The sequence below is a fragment of the Stegostoma tigrinum genome, chromosome 1, assembly GCF_030684315.1.
Source record: "Stegostoma tigrinum isolate sSteTig4 chromosome 1, sSteTig4.hap1, whole genome shotgun sequence".
NCBI classification, from domain to species: Eukaryota; Metazoa; Chordata; class Chondrichthyes; order Orectolobiformes; family Stegostomatidae; genus Stegostoma; species Stegostoma tigrinum.
This window is the reverse complement of record NC_081354.1, coordinates 110183771-110202738: the sequence shown is the minus strand read 5'-3', so window position 1 is coordinate 110202738 and position 18968 is coordinate 110183771. Positions and strand designations below refer to the sequence as shown.

General features: G+C 43.4%; 1 protein-coding gene across 2 annotated transcripts in view; it reads left to right on the top strand.

Moving 5' to 3' along the window:
* dlc1 (DLC1 Rho GTPase activating protein) overlaps positions 1–18968 on the top strand; it is a 512227-nt gene that overhangs the window by 269915 nt on the left and 223344 nt on the right. For both annotated transcript variants that reach the window (XM_048532709.2, XM_048532700.2), the window contains exon 5: positions 11322–11355. In XM_048532709.2, the coding sequence (XP_048388666.2) occupies positions 11322–11355 (34 nt within the window). The remainder of the gene's footprint in view (positions 1–11321; positions 11356–18968) is intronic.

The window sequence follows — 18968 nt, the reverse complement described above, 5'->3', positions numbered from 1 at the left end:
TTTGGTGCTGAAGGCTTGGTACCAAATCATTCTGTTGAAGCAATTCATAAATATTTTTTGGTGAAGTGCTTTTAAGTGATGTTTCTGTTGTTTGGAGACTAGCGATAACAATAATCGCTTGCATTTATATAACCCCTGGAATATAATAAACTTTGATAATAAACATTGTTGGAGAGTTGTTGAAAGAAAGAAAGTCAGAAGAGGAAGTATTCAAGCAAAAAATCAAACACTTGTCAATTTAAACGGCATCTAAAAATTGTAAAGTGAGGCTGAAAGGTCCTGAAATTTGCAGAAGGAATTCCAGGTTAAAGAACAAAGAACAATGTAGCACTGGAACAGGCCCTTTGGCCCTCCAAGCCTGTGCTACCACATTTTTCCCTCCCATGCTAAAACTGTCTTCATTTAAAGTATCCATATCCCTCTATTCCCTTCCTATTCGAGTATTTGTCCGGGTGCTCCTTGAATGCTGCTATTGTGTCTGCTTCAAACACCTTCTCTGGCAGCGTGTTCCAGGCCCTCACCACCCTTTATGTCAAAAGCCTGCCTCACGTATCTCTTTTAAACATCCCCCCTTGCACCTTGTAACTGACCCCTCCACCTTCGGGAAAAGCCTCATACTTTCCACTCTATCCATGCCAATCATAATTTTATAAACTTCATTAAGGTCGCTCCCTCAACCCTCTGCATTCTAGTGAAAACAAACCCAGCCTGTCTAACCTTCCTTCATAGCTAAAATACCCCGTACCAGGCAACATCCTGGTAAACCGTCTCTGTACCTTCTCGGAAGCATCCATATCCTTCTGACAGTGTGGTGACCAGAACTGTACATAATATTCCAAGTGTGGCCTAACTAAAGTTCCATAAAGCTGCAGCATAACTTGTCTATTCTTATGCTCAATGCCCTTTCCATCGAATGTCAGCATGACACAAGCCTTTTTCACTGCATTATCTACCTGCGTTGCCATCTTCAGTGATCTGTGGACCTGCACACCCAGATCCCCCCGTACGTCAATGCTCCTAAGGATCCTGTCATTCACCGCGTAATTCCCACCAGTATTTCACCTTCCAAAACGCATCACCTCACATTGGTCCGGATCAAACTCTATCTGCCATTTTTCTGCCCATACTTCCGACTGATCTATATCCTGCTCTGATAATCCTCCTCACTATCCCTAACTTCATCAATCTTTGTATCGTCTGCAAACTTACATATTCCTCCAAATCATTTTTGTAGATCATGAACAGAAGAGGTCCCAGCATTGAACTCTGGAACATCACTAGTCACAGCCCTCCATTCAGAAAAACATCCTTCCACCTCTACCCTCTGTCTCCTATGACTACGCCAGTTCTGTCTCCATCTTGTCTGCTCACCAGATACCATGTGACTTCACCTTTTGTACCAGTTGGCATATTAAGAATGAAGGCACAACTACCTTGATGGAATCAATTTATTACTGAGTGTTTACTGCCAACAGAAAGCCTATGGTTGTAAGGAGAAGTAAATATAAAATATAATTAATGAACAAAAGCAAAATACTGAGGACTCTGGAAATCTGAAATAGAAAGTGCTGAAAATACTCAGCAGGTCAAGCAGCATCTGTGAAAAGGGGAATAGAGTTAACATTTCAGATCAGTGGCCTTTCATCTCAATATCAATGTAAACATTGTGGTGGATATGAAAGTAGGCTTTTAAATTCCAACATGGAGACACATCAAAACTATGGCTTCAACTGTGCTGAGCTGAGAACTACTAATGCTGTTCCATCCACGTACCTAACAGGGAACGAGGCTAATAGAAAGTTAGCATTTATCTCAACAGAATTAGAAAATAAAGTGAAGTTACATTTCAGCCGTACAGAGTCTTGGTCAAACTCATCTAAAGTATTGTGTACAGTATGAGGTTCTGCACCTTAGAACAATTATGTTGACTTGAAAGAGAGTGTAAAAATAATGCCAAGTCTAAAAAGTTTAAATTGTGAGAACACTTGCCATAAGTCTAGTTAGTATAGTCTCAATTTCAGAAGAGTGATCTGTTTAATCTTAAAAATGGTTTAATAACATAGATGCCTCTTGGATAGAGAATGCAGAACCATGCTCCATTGCTGGAAAGACTAGTTTGAAATGGAAAAGATCAATAGGCAGGATATAAAGGGGCCTCTGATTCAACGATAGTAGGAACTGCCGATGCCGAAGAATCTGCGATAACAAGGTATAGAGCTGGATGGACACAGCAGGCCAAGCAGCATCAGAGGAGCAGGAAAGCTTACGCTTCAGGCCTAGACCCTTCTTCAGAAAAAGATCCAGACCCAAAACATCAGCTTTCCTGCTCCTCTGACGCTGCTTGGCCTGCTGTGTCCATCCAGCTCTACACCTTGTTATCTATTGATTCAATCCTGTTTTGCGCTATTGTTCTCAAGATCGATTTCACCCACAAATCTCAAAGCTAGAACTCAGACAGTTAGGAGTGAAATGTGGAATTTTTTCCACACCATGGGTAAGAGAAATCATGAACTCTCTCCCCAAAAGCTTTGGATTCTGTATCCATTGAAATTTTCATGAATAAGACAGATTTTTGTTCTCAAGAGCCATGGAGAAATAAGTTATTATGGCAAAGAACAGCTATGATTTGATGAAATTGTGAACAATATCCAGGGACAGAATGGCTAACTCCTGTTGCTTTGTAACTATGTTGTTTTAGTATCACTGGCCGACATGCCAATTGTGTTGAAAGAGTGCACTAGAAACAATAATTTCAAACTTTAAAGTAACTTTCCAATGGTGAACATACATAATGTATTGTGCTTTATTCAATTGTTGAAACATATTGATCAGATGAGCTGATGGGCCGAGGTGTGGCAGATGGACTTGGATCTCGAAGAATGTGTGGTGCTGCATTTTAGAAAGGCACATTAGAGCAGGACTTATACACCTAATAGTAAGGTGCTGGAAAGTGTTGTCAAACACAGAATCCTTGGGGTGCAAGTTCACAGTTCCACGAAAGTGGAGTCACAGGTAGACAGGGTAGTGAAGAAGATATTTGGTACACTTGCCTTTATTGGTCAGTGCATTGTATACACAAGTTGGGAGGCCATACTGCAGCCGTACAGGACATTGGTTAGGCTACTTTTGGAACACTGTGTTCAATTCTGGTCTTCTTGCCGTAAGGAGAATGTTGTTAAACTTGAAAGGGTTCAGAAAAGATTTACAAGCATGTTGCCAGGGTTAGAGGGTTTGAGCTACAGGGTGAGGCTGAATAGGCTGGCACTATTTTCCCTGGAAGGTTGGAGGCTGAGGGGTGACATTATAGAGGTTTATAAAATCATGAGGGGCATGGATAGGGTAATATTTTTCCCCAGGACAGGGGAGTCCAAAGCTAGAGGTTTAAACTGAGAGGGGAAAGATTTAAAAGGAATGTAAGGGAATTTAAAAGGAATGTAACATTTTCATGCAGAGAGTGGTGCATGTATGGAATGAACTGCCAGAGGAAGTGGTGGAGACAGGTATGACTAGAACATTTATAAGGCATCTGGATGGGTATATGAGTAGGAAGAGTTTAGTGACAAATGGGCCGAATGCTGGCAAATGGGACCAGATTAATTTAGGATATGTGGTTAGCATGGACGAGTCGGACCAAAAGGTCTGTATGCTTGCTGTATATCTCTATGATTCTACTACACGGGAGAAAAGGGATTCATCATCATCATAGAATCCCTACAGTGTGGAAACAGGTCCTTTGGCCCAACAAGTCCACACTGACCCTCAGAGAATCCGATACAGACCCTTTCCCCTATAACCCACACATCCCTGAACAATACCGGCAATTTAGAACAGCTAACCCACTCTAGCCCGCACATCTTTGGTCCATGGGAGGAAACCAGAGCACCCAAAGGAAACCCATGCAGACACAGGGAGAACATGCAAACTCCACACAGACAGTCACCCAAGGGTGGAATCAAACCCGGGTCCCTGTGAGGCAGCAGTGCTAACCACTGAGCCACTGCTCTCAGAATGAGAGAAGCACGCCAGCAAAATATTCGCCACGACATGAGAAAAGGCCCCTAATGCAATGGTTATCTTTTTCAAAGTAGTGATGGAACCAGCCCTGTTAACAGTCTGAACCAGTAACACTTACAAACCTTAGAACTGTGAGATCAAAATTAAACATGAGATGGGTCATTTTGCCTTCATTTCAATCTTTGTAACCTGGAGAAATGTAGAGACATCAAAAGAATACAGCAGCATGCAACCAAGCATTTTCTTTGGTATCAGAGTCCGTTTTTTCAAAATGGTATCAAACTATCATGCTGGGGAACCTCGGGGGAATGTTAAAGTATTGTTCATCTCAGCAATCCACCCACAGCTTAGCTGCAGAAATTAATGACTACAAGATCACAAGATGCTATGAAAAGTGCCATTCAGCTCAACTTAATTTATCCATTCCAAGAAGTTCTACAGTCCCACCTCCCATGACAATGTTGAATTGCTTCCAAATAATTTCAGGGTTTCTGCCTTTAAGGCTGTTTCTGGGAAGCTTTGCACACAGTGATGTCCAATATTAGCTTTTGTTAGTTCCACTTTCACAGTTTAATTCAAAATAATATTCCAGATTAACATTCCCCATGCCAGTGCTTTTCTGGTATGACCCAATTTTAACACCTTAGATGTCTGGGACTCTGGGATGGTGGGGGCAGTTTTATTGCCTGAGTAGATGGGGTTGGGTAGTTATGTACTGACCAGTGGAGAGGGGAGCAGCTCATTGTAGTGGGAAATCTTTTCAGCTGCCAGTGCGGGCTGACTCTGCTTTGGATCAAAGGTTTTGTAGCCCAGCAAGAACTGCATTTATCGTCTAAAAAGGTGGCAGATACAGGAGCACTCGACACATTTCCTGAGCTTCTTGTCTTCTCTATATGGGTCAATTAAATGGCCCTATAAGGAATAAAATGAGCAAATTTAGTTGCCTCCTACCTCTGAGCCAGTCTGTGTGAGTCACAGCAGAATTCCTGTTCCTCAGCTTGAAATGTCTTAATTTAAACATTCCTGCCATTTCTTTTCCCAAATTTCACTTGCACAAAAGAATATTATTACACTGAATAATATTCTACTATGACCTAATCACAGCCAAAGACCTGTCATTAATTCGTCCTCTTCCTATTTTCACATCATCATATCTGGCATTCCCCAAGGTTGTATCCATGGGCCCAGCTCAACCTGTACTTCCTCCCTCAAACCTAATCAGGTAGTTCTCCTATAATGCAATGGTTGCGTTCTTGCATGTCCTAATACTATAGAAAATCATCATAGAAAATTGCATTATAGGAAAATCGCTGTAGAAATTCACTATACCTGTGCAGCAGAAAGCTTGAATTCTCCAAACAGCATCTACTATTCATCAACCACATTACAGCCAATTCGTGTTAATGAAACACACGTTGTAGCAGAAATACCTGTACGGTCTTTAAACTGCATACCTCACATGCAGTAACAGAGAAACGGAAGTGCCTCCGAATTAATTATTGCAAAGACTGAAGTTACTCTCTTCCATAGCAACTCTGTTCCTTTGCCACCAACTCCCTGTCCATGGCAATTATTTAAGGCTGAGCCAGATTGTCCACTGCCTCAATTTCAAATCTGACTCAGAGATGAGCTTTCAACCACGAGAATTAAGTTTATTATCACATTTACTCATGTTACAAAAGAGCAGGAGTACAGTGAAAAGTTGACAATGTCACCAACACACAGCACCATCTCAGGCACAAAGTCCTGAGGTACAAATCTTAGGGACAAAAAATATAGAGAAACTGAAGATAAACGTTACTCTACATTGCAAATATACATAGTATAAATTCGGAAAATAGGAAATAAAGCTAAACGATAGGCATTAAAATCTTTCTATAAGAGTTTCCACATGTTCCAATTGGGTTCCACTGGTTCCTAACCCATAACCATCTTCGCTCTGGGCCCACAAACTGCCTTCCCTGCTCAGCTTTGGGCCCCTGGCCATTCTCACTCCACTCCAAGCCAACTCAAAAGCGATAGTATCCTGTTCGTGGTGAAATGACTGATTCTCTCAGATTTTGATGTGATGCTGTGTTTGATTTTCTGATCTGCAAATCCGCTTCTAATAATCAAACACGTTCACGAAAGCTCTCCATCCAGCCACCTTTCCCTTGGGCCCCTTGGGCCTGTGTTATCTGTAACTTTCCCAGAGCCAGTAAATAAATACCCAACACCCTCTCAGATTCATTCCACACATCATTAATCAGCATTATCACAATGATAACACCTGCAACACCGCATCTTCATCCATGCCTCTGCTTTTCGTTGCTGAGACTATCATCTGTGCATTTGTGGCCTTTAAACTTGTCTAATCTAATACTTTCCTGGCTGGCAATCCACATTCTCTGCTCCACAAAGTCAAGGTCTCCAAATCGCTACTGTACATGTCCTAACTGGCTCCAACGAACATATATCCAACACGCTGTCCATGCTGGCTCCTGGTTTAATAATATATCAATGTTAAAATTCCCAATCTTGTTTTTAAATCGTTTTGCAACCTATCTCTACAAATCCCTCCAGTCTAATAACCCCACTAATTCCAGCCTCTTAAACATTTCAGGTTGAATCACTTCACCGTTTCGACATTGATGAAGAAATGGATATTAATAAAGCCTTTGAGGAGGTTCTGCATGGTAGACTGACTGTTTTAAATTCATTTTGTGCGATGCGGGCGTTGCTGGCTGGTCAGCATTTCTTGCCCATACCCAGTTGCCCTTGAGAAGGTGGTGGTAAACTGCCTTTTTGAACCCTGCAGTCCTCCTGCTGTGGGTTGGCCCACAATGCTATTAGGGGGGGAATTCTAAGATGATCACCCAGCAACAGTGAAGGAACAGTGATATATTTCCAACTTAGGATGGTGAGTGACTTGGAGAGGAACTTGGAGGCGATGGTGTTCCCATATACCTGCTGTCCTTGTCCTTCTAGATGAAAGTGGTCATGGGTTTGGAAGATGCTGTCTGAGGATCTTTGGTGAATTTCTGTAGTGCATCTTGTAGATAGCACACACTGCAGCTACTGAGTGTCAGTGGTGGAAGGAGTGGATGCTTGTGGATGTTGTGTCAATCAAGTGGGCTGCTTTGTCCGGATTGTGTCAAGCTTCTTGAGTGTTGTTGGGGCTGCACTCTCCAGGCAAGTGGGGAGTATTCCATCACACTCCTGACTTGTGCCTTGTAGGTGGTGGACAGGCTTTTGGGAGTCAGGAGGTGAGTTGCTCCCCACAGTATTCCCAGCTTCAGGCCTGCTCTTGTAGCCACGCTGTTAATGTGGTGAGTCCAGTTGAGTTTCTGATCAAAGTAACCCCCATTGAATGTCAAAGGGTGGTGGTTAGATTGTCTCTTATTGGTGATGCTCATAGCCTGGCATTGTGTGGCACGAATGTCACTTGCTACTTGTCAGCCCAAGCCTGGATATTGTCCAGATCTTGTTGCATTTGAACATGAATTGCTTCAGAATTTGAGGAGTCACAAACGGTACTGAGCATTGTGCAATCATTGTTGAACATTCCCAATTCTGACCTTATGCTGGAGGGAAGGTCATTGATAAAGCAGCTGATAGTCGTTGTGTCCAGGACACTACCCTGTCCTGCAGAGATGTTCTGGAGCTGAGATGATTGACCTCCCACAATCACAACCATTTCCCTATGTGTCATGACTCCAACCAATGGATTTGCCTCCTGATACCTAGTGATTCCAGTTTTGCCAGGGCTCCTTGATGCCACACTCGGTCGAACGCAGCCTTGATATCAAGGGCTGTCACTCTCACCTCTGAAATTCAGCTCTTTTGTTGGAACCAAGGCTGCAATGAAATCAGGAGCTGAATGGCCATGGTGGAACCCAAACTGGGGTTACTGACCAGGTTATTTCTGAGCAGGGATAATGGGAACTGCTTGATAGCACTGTTAAAGACACCTTTTATCACTTTACTGACGATCGAGAGGAGACTGATGGGCCAGTAATCGGCCGGGTTGGATTTGTCTTACAATTTGTGTGGAGGGCATACGTGGGCAATTTTCCATGTTGTTGGGTAGATACCAGCATTGTAACTGTACTGGAACAGCTTGGCTCGGGAGGCAGCAAGTTCTGGAGCACAAGTCTTCAGTACTGTTGCTGGGATGTTGTCAGGGCTGGTAGCCTTTGCAGCATCCAGAGTCTCTGACCATTTCTTGATATCACGTGTAGTGAATCGAATTGCCTAAAGACTGGTATCTGTAACGTTGGGGACCACTGGAGGAGGTCGAGATTGATCGTCCACCTGGCACTCCTGGCTGAAGATTGATGCAAATGCTTCAGCCTTATCTTTTGCACTGATGTGCTGGGCTCTTCTATCATTGAGGATGGGGATATTTGTCGATCCTCCTCCTTCCAGTGAGTTGCTTAATTGGTCTCCCATCATTCACGACTGGGTGTGGCAGGATTGCAGAGCTTACAGCTTATCCGTTGTTCCTGAGATTGCTTAGCTCTGTCTATCACTTGCTGCGTTCGCTGTTTGACGTGCAAGTAGTCCTGTTTGGTGGCTTCACCAGGTTGATACCACATCTTCAGGTATGCATGGTGCCGCTCCCGGCATGCCCTCCTGCAGTCTCCATTGAATCAGGATTGATCCCTGGCTTGATGGTAATCAAATGGGTGATATACTGGGCCATGAGATTACAGATTGTGCTGGAATATAATTCTGCTGCTGTTGATGGCCCACAGCGCCTCATGGATGCCCAGTCTTAAGTTGCTAGATCTGCATGAAGTCTGTTCCATTTAGCACAGTGATACTGTCACACAACACGATGGAGGTGGTTCTCAATATGAAGGCAGGACTTTGACTCCAAAAGGACTGTGCGATGGTCACTCTTACCGATACTCTCATGAACAGATGCATCTACAGCTGGCAGATTAGTAAGGATGAGGTAAAGTATGTTTTTGCCATGTTTTTGGTTCCCTCAACATCTGCCACAGTCCCAGTCTAACAACTATGTCCTTTAGGACCCGATCAGCTCGATCGGTCACGCTGCTGCTGAGCCACTCTTGGTGGTAGACATTGAAATCCCCCACCCAGAGTACATTTTTTTGTCCTTGCCATCCTTGGTGCTTCCTCTAAGTGTTGTTCAACATTGAGGAGTACTGATTCATCAGCTGAGGGAGTACGGTATGTGGTAATCAGTAGGAGGTTTCCTCGCCCATGTTTAACCTGAAGCCATGAGGTTTCTTGGGGTCCGCAGTCAATGTTGAGGACTAGAGCAACACTCTACCGACTGCATACCACTGTGCACCCCCTCTGCTGGATCTGTCCTGCCAGTGGGACAGGACATATCCAGGGATGGTGGTGATGTTGTCTGGGATATTGTCTGTAAGCTATGATTCTGTGAGTATGAGTATGTCAGGCTGTTGCTTAACTAGTCTGTGAGACAGCTCTCCCAATTTGTCACTAACCCCCAGATGTTAATGAGGGCAACTTTGCATCGTCAACAGGTTTCTTTCTGCCATTGTCTTTTCCAGTGCCTGGGTTGATATCAGGTGATCGTCCAGTCCTGTTTCTCTGAGTCTTTGTAGCGATTGGTACATCTGACTGGCTTGTGAGGCCATTTCAGAGGGCAGTTGAGAGTCAACCACATTAATAAATTTAGATCACACAGGATTCAGGGAGAGCTTTCCAATTGGATACAAGAGTTGGCAGGGCATTAGAACACAGAGGGTGGTGGTGGGGGGCTGTTTTCCGAATTGGAGACCTGTGTGCAGCAGTGTTCCACAGGGATAGGTACTGGGTCCACTGCTGCTTGCCATTTTTATCAACAATTTGGATGACAATCTGGGCAGCATGGTTTGTAAGTTTGCAGATGATACAAAATTGGTAGTGTAATCAACAGTGAAGAAGGTTATCTAAGATTACAAACAGATCTTGATCAATTGGGCCAACAGCCTGGGGAATTGCAGCTGGAGTTTAATTTGGATAAATGCGAGGCATTGTATTTTGATAAGAAAAACAAGGACAAGACTTATAAGGGTAGGGCCCTCGGTGGTATTATTGAACAGAGAGACCTCGGGGTTCAGGTACATATTCCTTTGCAAGTTACACCATGGGTAGACAGGGTGGTGAAGAATATATTTAGCATGCTTGCCTTCATTGGCCAGAACATTGAGGTCAGGAGTTGGGACATCATGTTACGCTGCACAAGACATTGGTTAGGCCATTTTGGAGGACTGCATACAATTCTGCTATGGAAGGACATTACTAAATTGGAGAGGGTGCAGAAAAGATTTACCACAATGTTGCCAGGACTGGAGGGTCTGAATTATAAGAAGAGACTGGATAGGCTGGGATGTTTTGTCCTAGGAGCAACGGAGGCGAAGGGATGACTTTACAGAGGTTTATAAAATTATGAGGGGCATAGATAAGGTGAATAGTATAACTGTTTGCCGTAGGGTGGGGGAGTTCAAAACTCAGGGCCATATTTTTAAGATGAAAGGATAAAGATTTAAAAGGGGCCTGAGCAGCTACCTTCTCACATAGAGAGTGGTTCGAGTGTGGAATGAACTGTAAGAGGTGATAGATCAGGTACAGTTACAACATTTAAAAGACATTTGGACAGGTATATGAATAGGAAACATTTAAAGGTATATGGGCCAAACATAGGCAAGTGGGAGTTTTAGTCTGAGAAACTTGCTCAGCATGGACGAGTTGGACTGAAGGGTCTGTTTCCATACTGTATGACACTATGCCTTTATGACGATTGATGACTGCCTTCACTGCCTTGGCCTTAAGCTTTGGAATATACCCTTTATTCCTCTTCACCTCATTTTCCTCCTTTAAACCACTCTTTAAAATGTCTCTCTTTGATCCAACCTGTGATCATCCATCCAACTATCTTCTTATGTGGTTCCATGTCGAATTTTGTTTCATAATGTCTCTGCGAAGTGCCTTAGGATCCTTCAAAAGGTGCTATAAAGATGCAAGCTGTTGTCATTGCTATATTATAGCTTCCTTTGCAGAAAGTGAAATTACTTTTAAATTGTTTCACCTTTCTTCCAGTGGTATTGTCAAGCAACACTCGCAGGACACGCAGCATACTTGATGAATATGAACCTCATAATGAAAATCTGTGACTGAATAACAATCTGCCTAATTCAAATGAGTGCAAACTGTACATTGTTCATTCTCCAGCCTCCATTACATCCATATAACAATGTTGTGTACTACACAGCTTGCCATATTATTTTTTTTTAAAACTATTGTGGCATACAATGTTATTCATTTTCTATTTCAATATATTTTTGCAGGCAATGCCAATGATATCAGAAAAAGAGAAGGCTGGTGAGTAGACTTGTACTTTACTGTTAAACCTTTGACATTTCGTCAAACCCTTCTCTGTTCAGTTTTTGCTTTTCATGCAGTTGATAAACAGCAAATTGGAAACCTTGTGTTTTTGCACATGCAGTGTATGGAATATAACTGACTGTTAGACAAGTGCCTTCGTTTATTTCATAACCTATCAGTGTGCATATTATCCCAGCACATAGGAAGGTGAATGAAGCTTGTATTTCTCTGTTGTAAAGAGGTTCTGTGTCTCTGTGAATACCGTTGGCTCACTTCCCTATGCAGAGCCGTTTCTCATCAATTCCATAGAAGTGGCTAACCTTGGAAATTAACATATGTGGAGTGTTTTGACTTGGTCAAGGATTCCAAGCTTGGGCTTCAAAGAATGTATTTTACATCCTTTATTATTTGCATGCAAATCTCTGATGCTCAAAGACATATTCTTGGGCACAGAGTTTATTGAAGATTTACATTTTGACAGAGCTTTCTTAATTCATCAGTCACTGTGCCAGATTACTGTGTGGGAAAGGATGTTGTTTTGTTTTAGAGGAACAAATGCTTCATTGCTAGGATGTTTGTGTATAAATAGCAAAATCTGTATATGTTTGCATTTTTTATGCTGCTATTCTGCCATTCTTTTCATCTAAAAACTTCCATGCACTGTTCTCATCCCAAACTGTCTCCTTGACTTTATTTCCTAATGATTGGAATTTACATGCATGAGGTGTTTTCTTGTTGCTGAGCTTTGGTAATTTGATGGGAAAAGCACTCACTCAAGTTTCATTGGTTTATAAAAAGTTAGATTCTGAATACTGTGGGTGCTGGAATTGGGAATATTTCACATTCTCTGTGTGTTGGAACTTTCCTTTAAAAGCATGCCAACATGTTTCAAAGTCTTCACTGTAGTTCTTTTGATTACTCAGTGAGTTAAAACCCTGTCCATTTGGTACTAAAACATTCAAACAGGCAGTTCTAAGATTTATACGAAGGTCTAGTTGTGAATTTGTTGAAAATATACCAGTGCTTCTTCAAACTTTGGAGTAAGAAAGAACGATAAAAGAGTGAACCATGTGTGCAACTACAAAGGCAAAAACATGCACAAAGAATCAAATTGTGAAATTTTATTCCATCCCTGCCGTATATCAATTTTAACTCACTTCTGGAATATTTATGAGGAGCGCATTGAAGTGTAATCCGTTAAAAATTCTGTAATCCCAGTCAAATTCCTAAAATCCACACAAGCAAAGGTACGCCCGTGACACCACCCATGCCCTTCACCTCCTCCAGGACTTCCTATTCCCTGGCCCCCAACACCTCATTTTCACCATGGACATCGAGTCCCTATATACCTGCATTCAGCATGCAGATGGCCTCAAGGCCCTCCGCTTCTTCCTGTCCCGCGGGCCCGACCAGTCCCCCTCCACCAACACCCTCATCCGCCTAGCCGAACTCGTCCTCACCCTCAACAACTTCTCTTTCGATACCTCCCATTTCCTACAGACAAAGGGGGTGGCCATGGGCACCCGCATGGGCCCCAGCTATGCCTGCCTCTTTGTAGGTTACGTGGAACAGTCCCTCTTCCGCACCTGCACAGGCCCCAAACCCCACCTCTTACTCCGTTACATTGATGACTGTATCGGCGTCGCCTCTTGCGCCCCAGAGGAGCTCGAGCAGTTCATCCACTTCACTAACACCTTCCACCCCAACCTTCAGTTCACCTGGGCCATCTCCAGCACATCCCTCACCTTCCTGGACCTCTCAGTCTCCATCTCAGCCAACCAGCTTGTAACTGATGTCCATTTCAAGCCCACCAATTCCCACAGCGACCTAGAATACACCTCCTCCCACCCACCCTCCTGCAAAAATTCCATCCCCTATTCCCAATTCCTCCGCCTCCGCTGCATCTGCTCCCACGATGAGGCATTCCACTCCCGCACATCCCAGATGTCCAAGTCCTTCAAGGACCGCAACTTTCCCCCCACAGTGGTCGAGAACGCCCTTGACCGTGTCTCCCGCATTTCCTGCAACACATCCCTCACACCCCGCCCCCGCCACAACCGCCCAAAGAGGATCCCCCTCCTTCTCACACACCACCCCACCAACCTCCGGAGACAACGCATCATCCTCCAACACTTCCGCCATCTACAATCCGACCCCACCACCCAAGACATTTTTCCATCCCCACCCTTGTCTGCTTTCCAGAGAGACCACTCTCTCCGTGACACCCTTGTTCGCTCCACACTCCCCTCCGACCCCACCACACCCGGCACCTTCCCCTGCAACCACAGGAAATGCTAAACTTGCCCCCACACCTCCTCCCTCACCCCTATCCCAGGCCCCAAATGACTTTCCATATTAAGCAGAGGTTCACCTGCACATCTGCCAATGTGGTATACTGCATCCATTGTACCCGGTGTGGTGTCCTCTTCATTGGGGAAACCAAGCGGAGGCTTGGGGACCGCTTTACAGAACACCTCCGCTCGGTTCCCAATAAGCAACTGCACCTCCCAGTCGCAAACCATTTCCACTCCCCCTCCCATTCTTTAGATGACATGTCCATCATGGGCCTCCTGCAGTGCCACAATGATGCCACCCGAAGGTTGCAGGAACAGCAATTCATATTCCACTTGGGAACCCTGCAGCCCAATGGCATCAATGTGGACTTCACCAGCTTCAAAATCTGCCCTTCCACAACCTCATCCCTAAACCAGCCCAGTTTGTCCCCTCTCCCCACTGCACTACACAACCAGCCCAGCTCTTACCCTCCACCCACTGCATCCCAAAACCAGCCCAGCCTGTCTCTGCCTCCCTAACCTGTCCTTCCTCTCGCCCATCCCTTCCTCCCACCCCAAGCCGCACCTCCATCTCCTACCTACTAACCTCATCCCACCTCCTTGGCCTGTCCATCTTCCCTGGACTGACCTATTTCCCCCCCCCTACCTCCCCACCTATACTCTCCTCTCCATCTATCTTCTTTTCTCTCCATCTTTGGTCCGCCACCCCTTCTCTCCCTATTTATTCCAGAACCCTCACCCCATCCCCCTCTCTGATGAAGGGTCTAGGCCCGAAACGTCAGCTTTTGTGCTCCTGAGATGCTGCTGGGCCTGCTGTGTTCATCCAGCCTCACATTTTATTATCAAGCAAAGGTAAAGTTGCCACTGTCCTACTGGACTACAGGGCTGCTCCCTCATCAGACAATATCCTCTGGTTTGTGGCTTTCAGATCTGAAATGAATTTGTACTAGGACTTCTAATCTGCCATAATCTTACAGTCATTTCTGAGAACTTTTTTAAAAAGTGCCACATTGGTTTAAAAACAATTGTTTGAAACTGAGGTGCATTTGTTACAGCTAGCCATAAGACTGTTCGGAATATAACTTTGTTAACTCCAATGCTTATAACTAAAACTGGTTCCAACAGTAGTCAGAATTCATTTCCTAGAATCTCATTGCAACATTTTAAATAAAATTTTTATGTTCCTTATTTTTCAGCAGAATTGTCAATTCAGTCAGAAATATTAACCATTTTATTGACCACTGGCCTTCTAACAAAATTTAAACTAGTGGAATGCCTATTTCAAATATTATGGGGACATGCTCACGGTGGGTACATGTACATAAACAAGGTTTAAAAGACATTTGGCTAAGTATATGAATAGGAGGGATTTGGAGGGATATGGGCCAAACGTAGGCAAATGGGACTAGTTTCATTTGGGAACATGATCAGCATGGAGTAATTGGACCAAAAGGTCTGTTTCTATGCTGTATGACTCTATGATGCTAGACACTACATATCTTCTTCATTATTTTAAAGTTGGACATTTGGTTTTATTAAGAATCAGTTGCAAGCTAAAAAATATGTAAACTGCTATAAGTATGAGGGTACCTCTAATTTACTGGTGAAAATTTTCTGGAGAGTACGGAAACAGAAATTTCAGGCCGTTTTGTAACAGTCTTATTCTGTTTTACATGGGAGAAAAATGTGTCTCGCTGAGGGAAATAGCATTGTGATGAAAAATTCAAAAGATATTTTGTGCCTTCCATGTTCCATCAGTTAACGATCTGTTTAGGATCATCTCTATCCCATTCATTGACATTTATCCTTTTAATCTTTTGGTGATGAGTTCAGAATACAAAACAATGACGAAAATTAGCTACACAACAAGGTGTAGAGCTGGATGAACACAGCAGGCCAAGCAGCATAATAGGAGCAGGAAAGCTGACATTTCAGGCCTAGACGCTTCTTCATTTCTGATTCCACAGTTCCTACTATCTATGAAAATTACGTTATCATTTTGTTTTCAGTTGAGTAAACAAAAATAACATAAGATGGTCTGGGTCCTGAGTTAACTCACAAGTGTTTAACAATTGAAAGACTCTCATTGGTGTGAAAAAATGTGTGCCTGTGCTAATAGTGATAATGGGAACTGCAGATGCTGGAGAATCCAAGATAATAAAATGTGAGGCTGGATGAATACGGCAGGTCCAGCAACATATTGCCTGTGCTAATAGTTTGGATTTTAATTTCTGGTTGAGTTCTATTCTTTGCATTCTACTTCATGTTTATTCGGAAGTAATCATTCCCTGTTTCAGATAATGAATCAGCTCTTTGATGTGCAGAAAAGATTCACGAGAATGGGTTTAGGGAGACTAACGGAGTCTGTTCTGCTTTGGGAAGAGAAGATTATGTAGCAATTTGAGAGGGGTTTTCAAAACCTTGAGGGGTCTGGGAAGTGTTGTCAGCCAGAACTCAACTCACTGCTGAAAAGATCAAAAACAAGAAGCTGTAAATTTAAGGTGATTGGGAAAAGAAGCATTGGTGATGTGAGGGAAAATCTTTCAGTGCACCAAGTGGTTTAACTCTATAAGCCCTGCCCTGGTTTGCATTACCAAAATGCAACACCTCACACTTACCTCAATTAAACTCTGTCTGTCACTCATAGGCCCATTGACCCATCTGATCAAGTTGTACTCTGCGATAATCTTCTTTACTGTCCACCAACCACCAATTTTGGTGTCATCTGCAAACTTTCTAACCATACCTCCTATATTCTCATTCAAATTATTTACATAAATGACAAAAGCAGGAAACATAGCACCAGTCTTTGTGGCATACCACTGGTCACAGGTCTCCAGTCTGAAAAGCAACCCTCCACCATCACCCTCTGTCTCCTAGTCTCAAGCCAATTTCGTATCCAGTTGGCTAGTTCCACATGGGTCTCATGTGATCTAAACTCACTAAGCCATCTACCATGAGGAACCTTGTCAAATGCATTGCTGAGGCCCATGTGGAAAATGTCGACTACTTTGCCTTCATCAATCATTTTTGTCATCTCTTCAGAAAACTCAGTCAAGTTAGTGAGACACAATTTCCCATGCACAAAGCCATGCTGACCATCCCTAATCAGTCCTTGCCTTTCAAATGCATGTAAATCCTGTCCCTCTGAATCCCCTCGAACAACTTACCCACCAGTGATGTAAAGCCACTTTTAGAATTCTGCGTACAATTCTGGTCCTTCTATATGAAAGATGTGTTAAACATGACAGGGAGCAGAAAAGATTTACAAGGATATTGGTGGGATTGGATGATATGAGTTATGGGAAGAGACTGAATTGGCTGTTCCTTGTATTCCCTACAGGGCCAGAGGCTGAGCAGGTTACTGAGTAGAGATTTATAAAATCATGAGGGGATGAACAGGGTGAATAGCCAAGGTCTTTTTCCTAGAGTGGGGGAATCCAAAACTAGAGGGAAGAGGTTTAAGGTGAGAGGGGAAAAGATTTAAAAGGACCCTAAGAGGCAACAATTTCACACAGAAGGCGGTGTACGTGTGGCATGAGCTGCCATAGGAAGTGGCAGGTACGGGTAGTTCTGCTGTAACGCTTAACGCTAATTGGCTGTAACACGATTGATGAATAGCAGATGCTGTTTGTATAACACAAACTTTCAGTTGTACAGGTATAGCGATTTTCTATAGTGCAATTTTCAATAGCACATGGTTGCACAAGAATACAACTATGGGGTTATAGGAAAACTACCTGTGCAATACAACATTTAAAAGGCATCTGGATGGGTATATGAATTAAAAAGGTTTAGAGGTATGTGGGCCAGATGCTGGCAAATGGGACTACGTCAAATTGGGATGACTGGTCAGCATGGGCAAGTTGAACCAAAGGGTCTCTTTCCATGCTGTCTAACTTTGACACTGTATAAGTGGCTAATTACGGGAAAGTGCCACATAAGGGCCTAATTGAAACAGAATGAATTGATGCTTTCTAAACAGATATAGATAATTCTCTAAAACAAAAAGCATTCACACAAAGGAAAAAGACACGAAGATAGGATGAGGTGAGCTGCTCACCCAGAGAGCCAGCAACAGGCCAAATTCATCTGTACCGCAACCATTCTACAGTTCTGTGGTCTCCCCTCCTGCTTGTTGCTTCCCTAACTTGAACCCTTGCAAGAGACAAGAGGACCACTTTCCATTAGGTAAGAGGGAAACTGGGAAAATCAAGGAATGGGAGGCTCAGTGAGCAGAAGGATGATGATAAAGAGGACAATTAAAAACTGAAAGAACTGCAGGTGCTGTAAATCAGGGATAAAAATAGAAATTGCCTGAAAAGCTCAGCAGAGTTAATGTTTCGGGTTGAGTGACCCTTCCTCAGAACTCAAGGAGGGCCTGACGAAAGGTCACTCAACCCGAAACATTAACTCTGATATTTCTCCACAGATACTGCCAGACCTGCTGAGCTTTTCCAGCAATTTCTATCTTTGTGGTTGTTGGTGATAGAAAGGGGTTAGTGATGGAGGCTGCAAGAGGTCAAGTCAGCAGGAAGATAGGCTGCTCCGTGATCGTGCCAATTGGATCACATGGCCGTCTGTCAAGCTGGTACAGAAAGACTTAAAAATGAAAGTGACACAAAATGAAAATATATGACTGATGGTAGCATACAACTGTTTAAATTAATACAACATAAATTAGGAGCTTGCTCCAGTTTAACAGGTGCCATATCTAATTTGAGAGTACTTGATGCAAAATGTCAGCCTCCATTCAGTCATACTGCCCCTGGCTTTAAGGGTATTGTGAATGCAAGTCCTGATCTGGAAACGTGAGCACAACATTCTGCTGACTCTTCAGTCCACTGTTGGAGAAGTACTGTATTGTTACAGTTGCAGCTTTTCATTAAATTGCAACCTTATCTGCCCTCTCAGCTAGACCTTCAAGATACCTTTTGCAGAAGGTATTTCCTACACAGTGTGGTAACCATAGTTTGAAATGCTTCACTGACAGAGACATCCTGGCATTGTGAAAGATACAACATAAATGCAAATCATTCTTTGTAATAGCATAGAAGAAGCATTAAAGTATCCATTTCACCAAAGCTGTAGCTGTCTATGTTGAGAAGCAATGGATTTGTAAAAAGTATATTTGATTGAACTGTGATAATGGGAACTGCAGATGCTGGAGAATCCAAGATAATAAAATGTGAGGCTGGATGAACACAGCAGGCCCAGGAGCATCTCAGGAGCACAAAGGCTGACGTTTCGGGCCTAGACCCTTCATCAGAGTGATGAAGGGCCTAGGCCTGAAACATCAGCCTTTGTGCTCCTGAG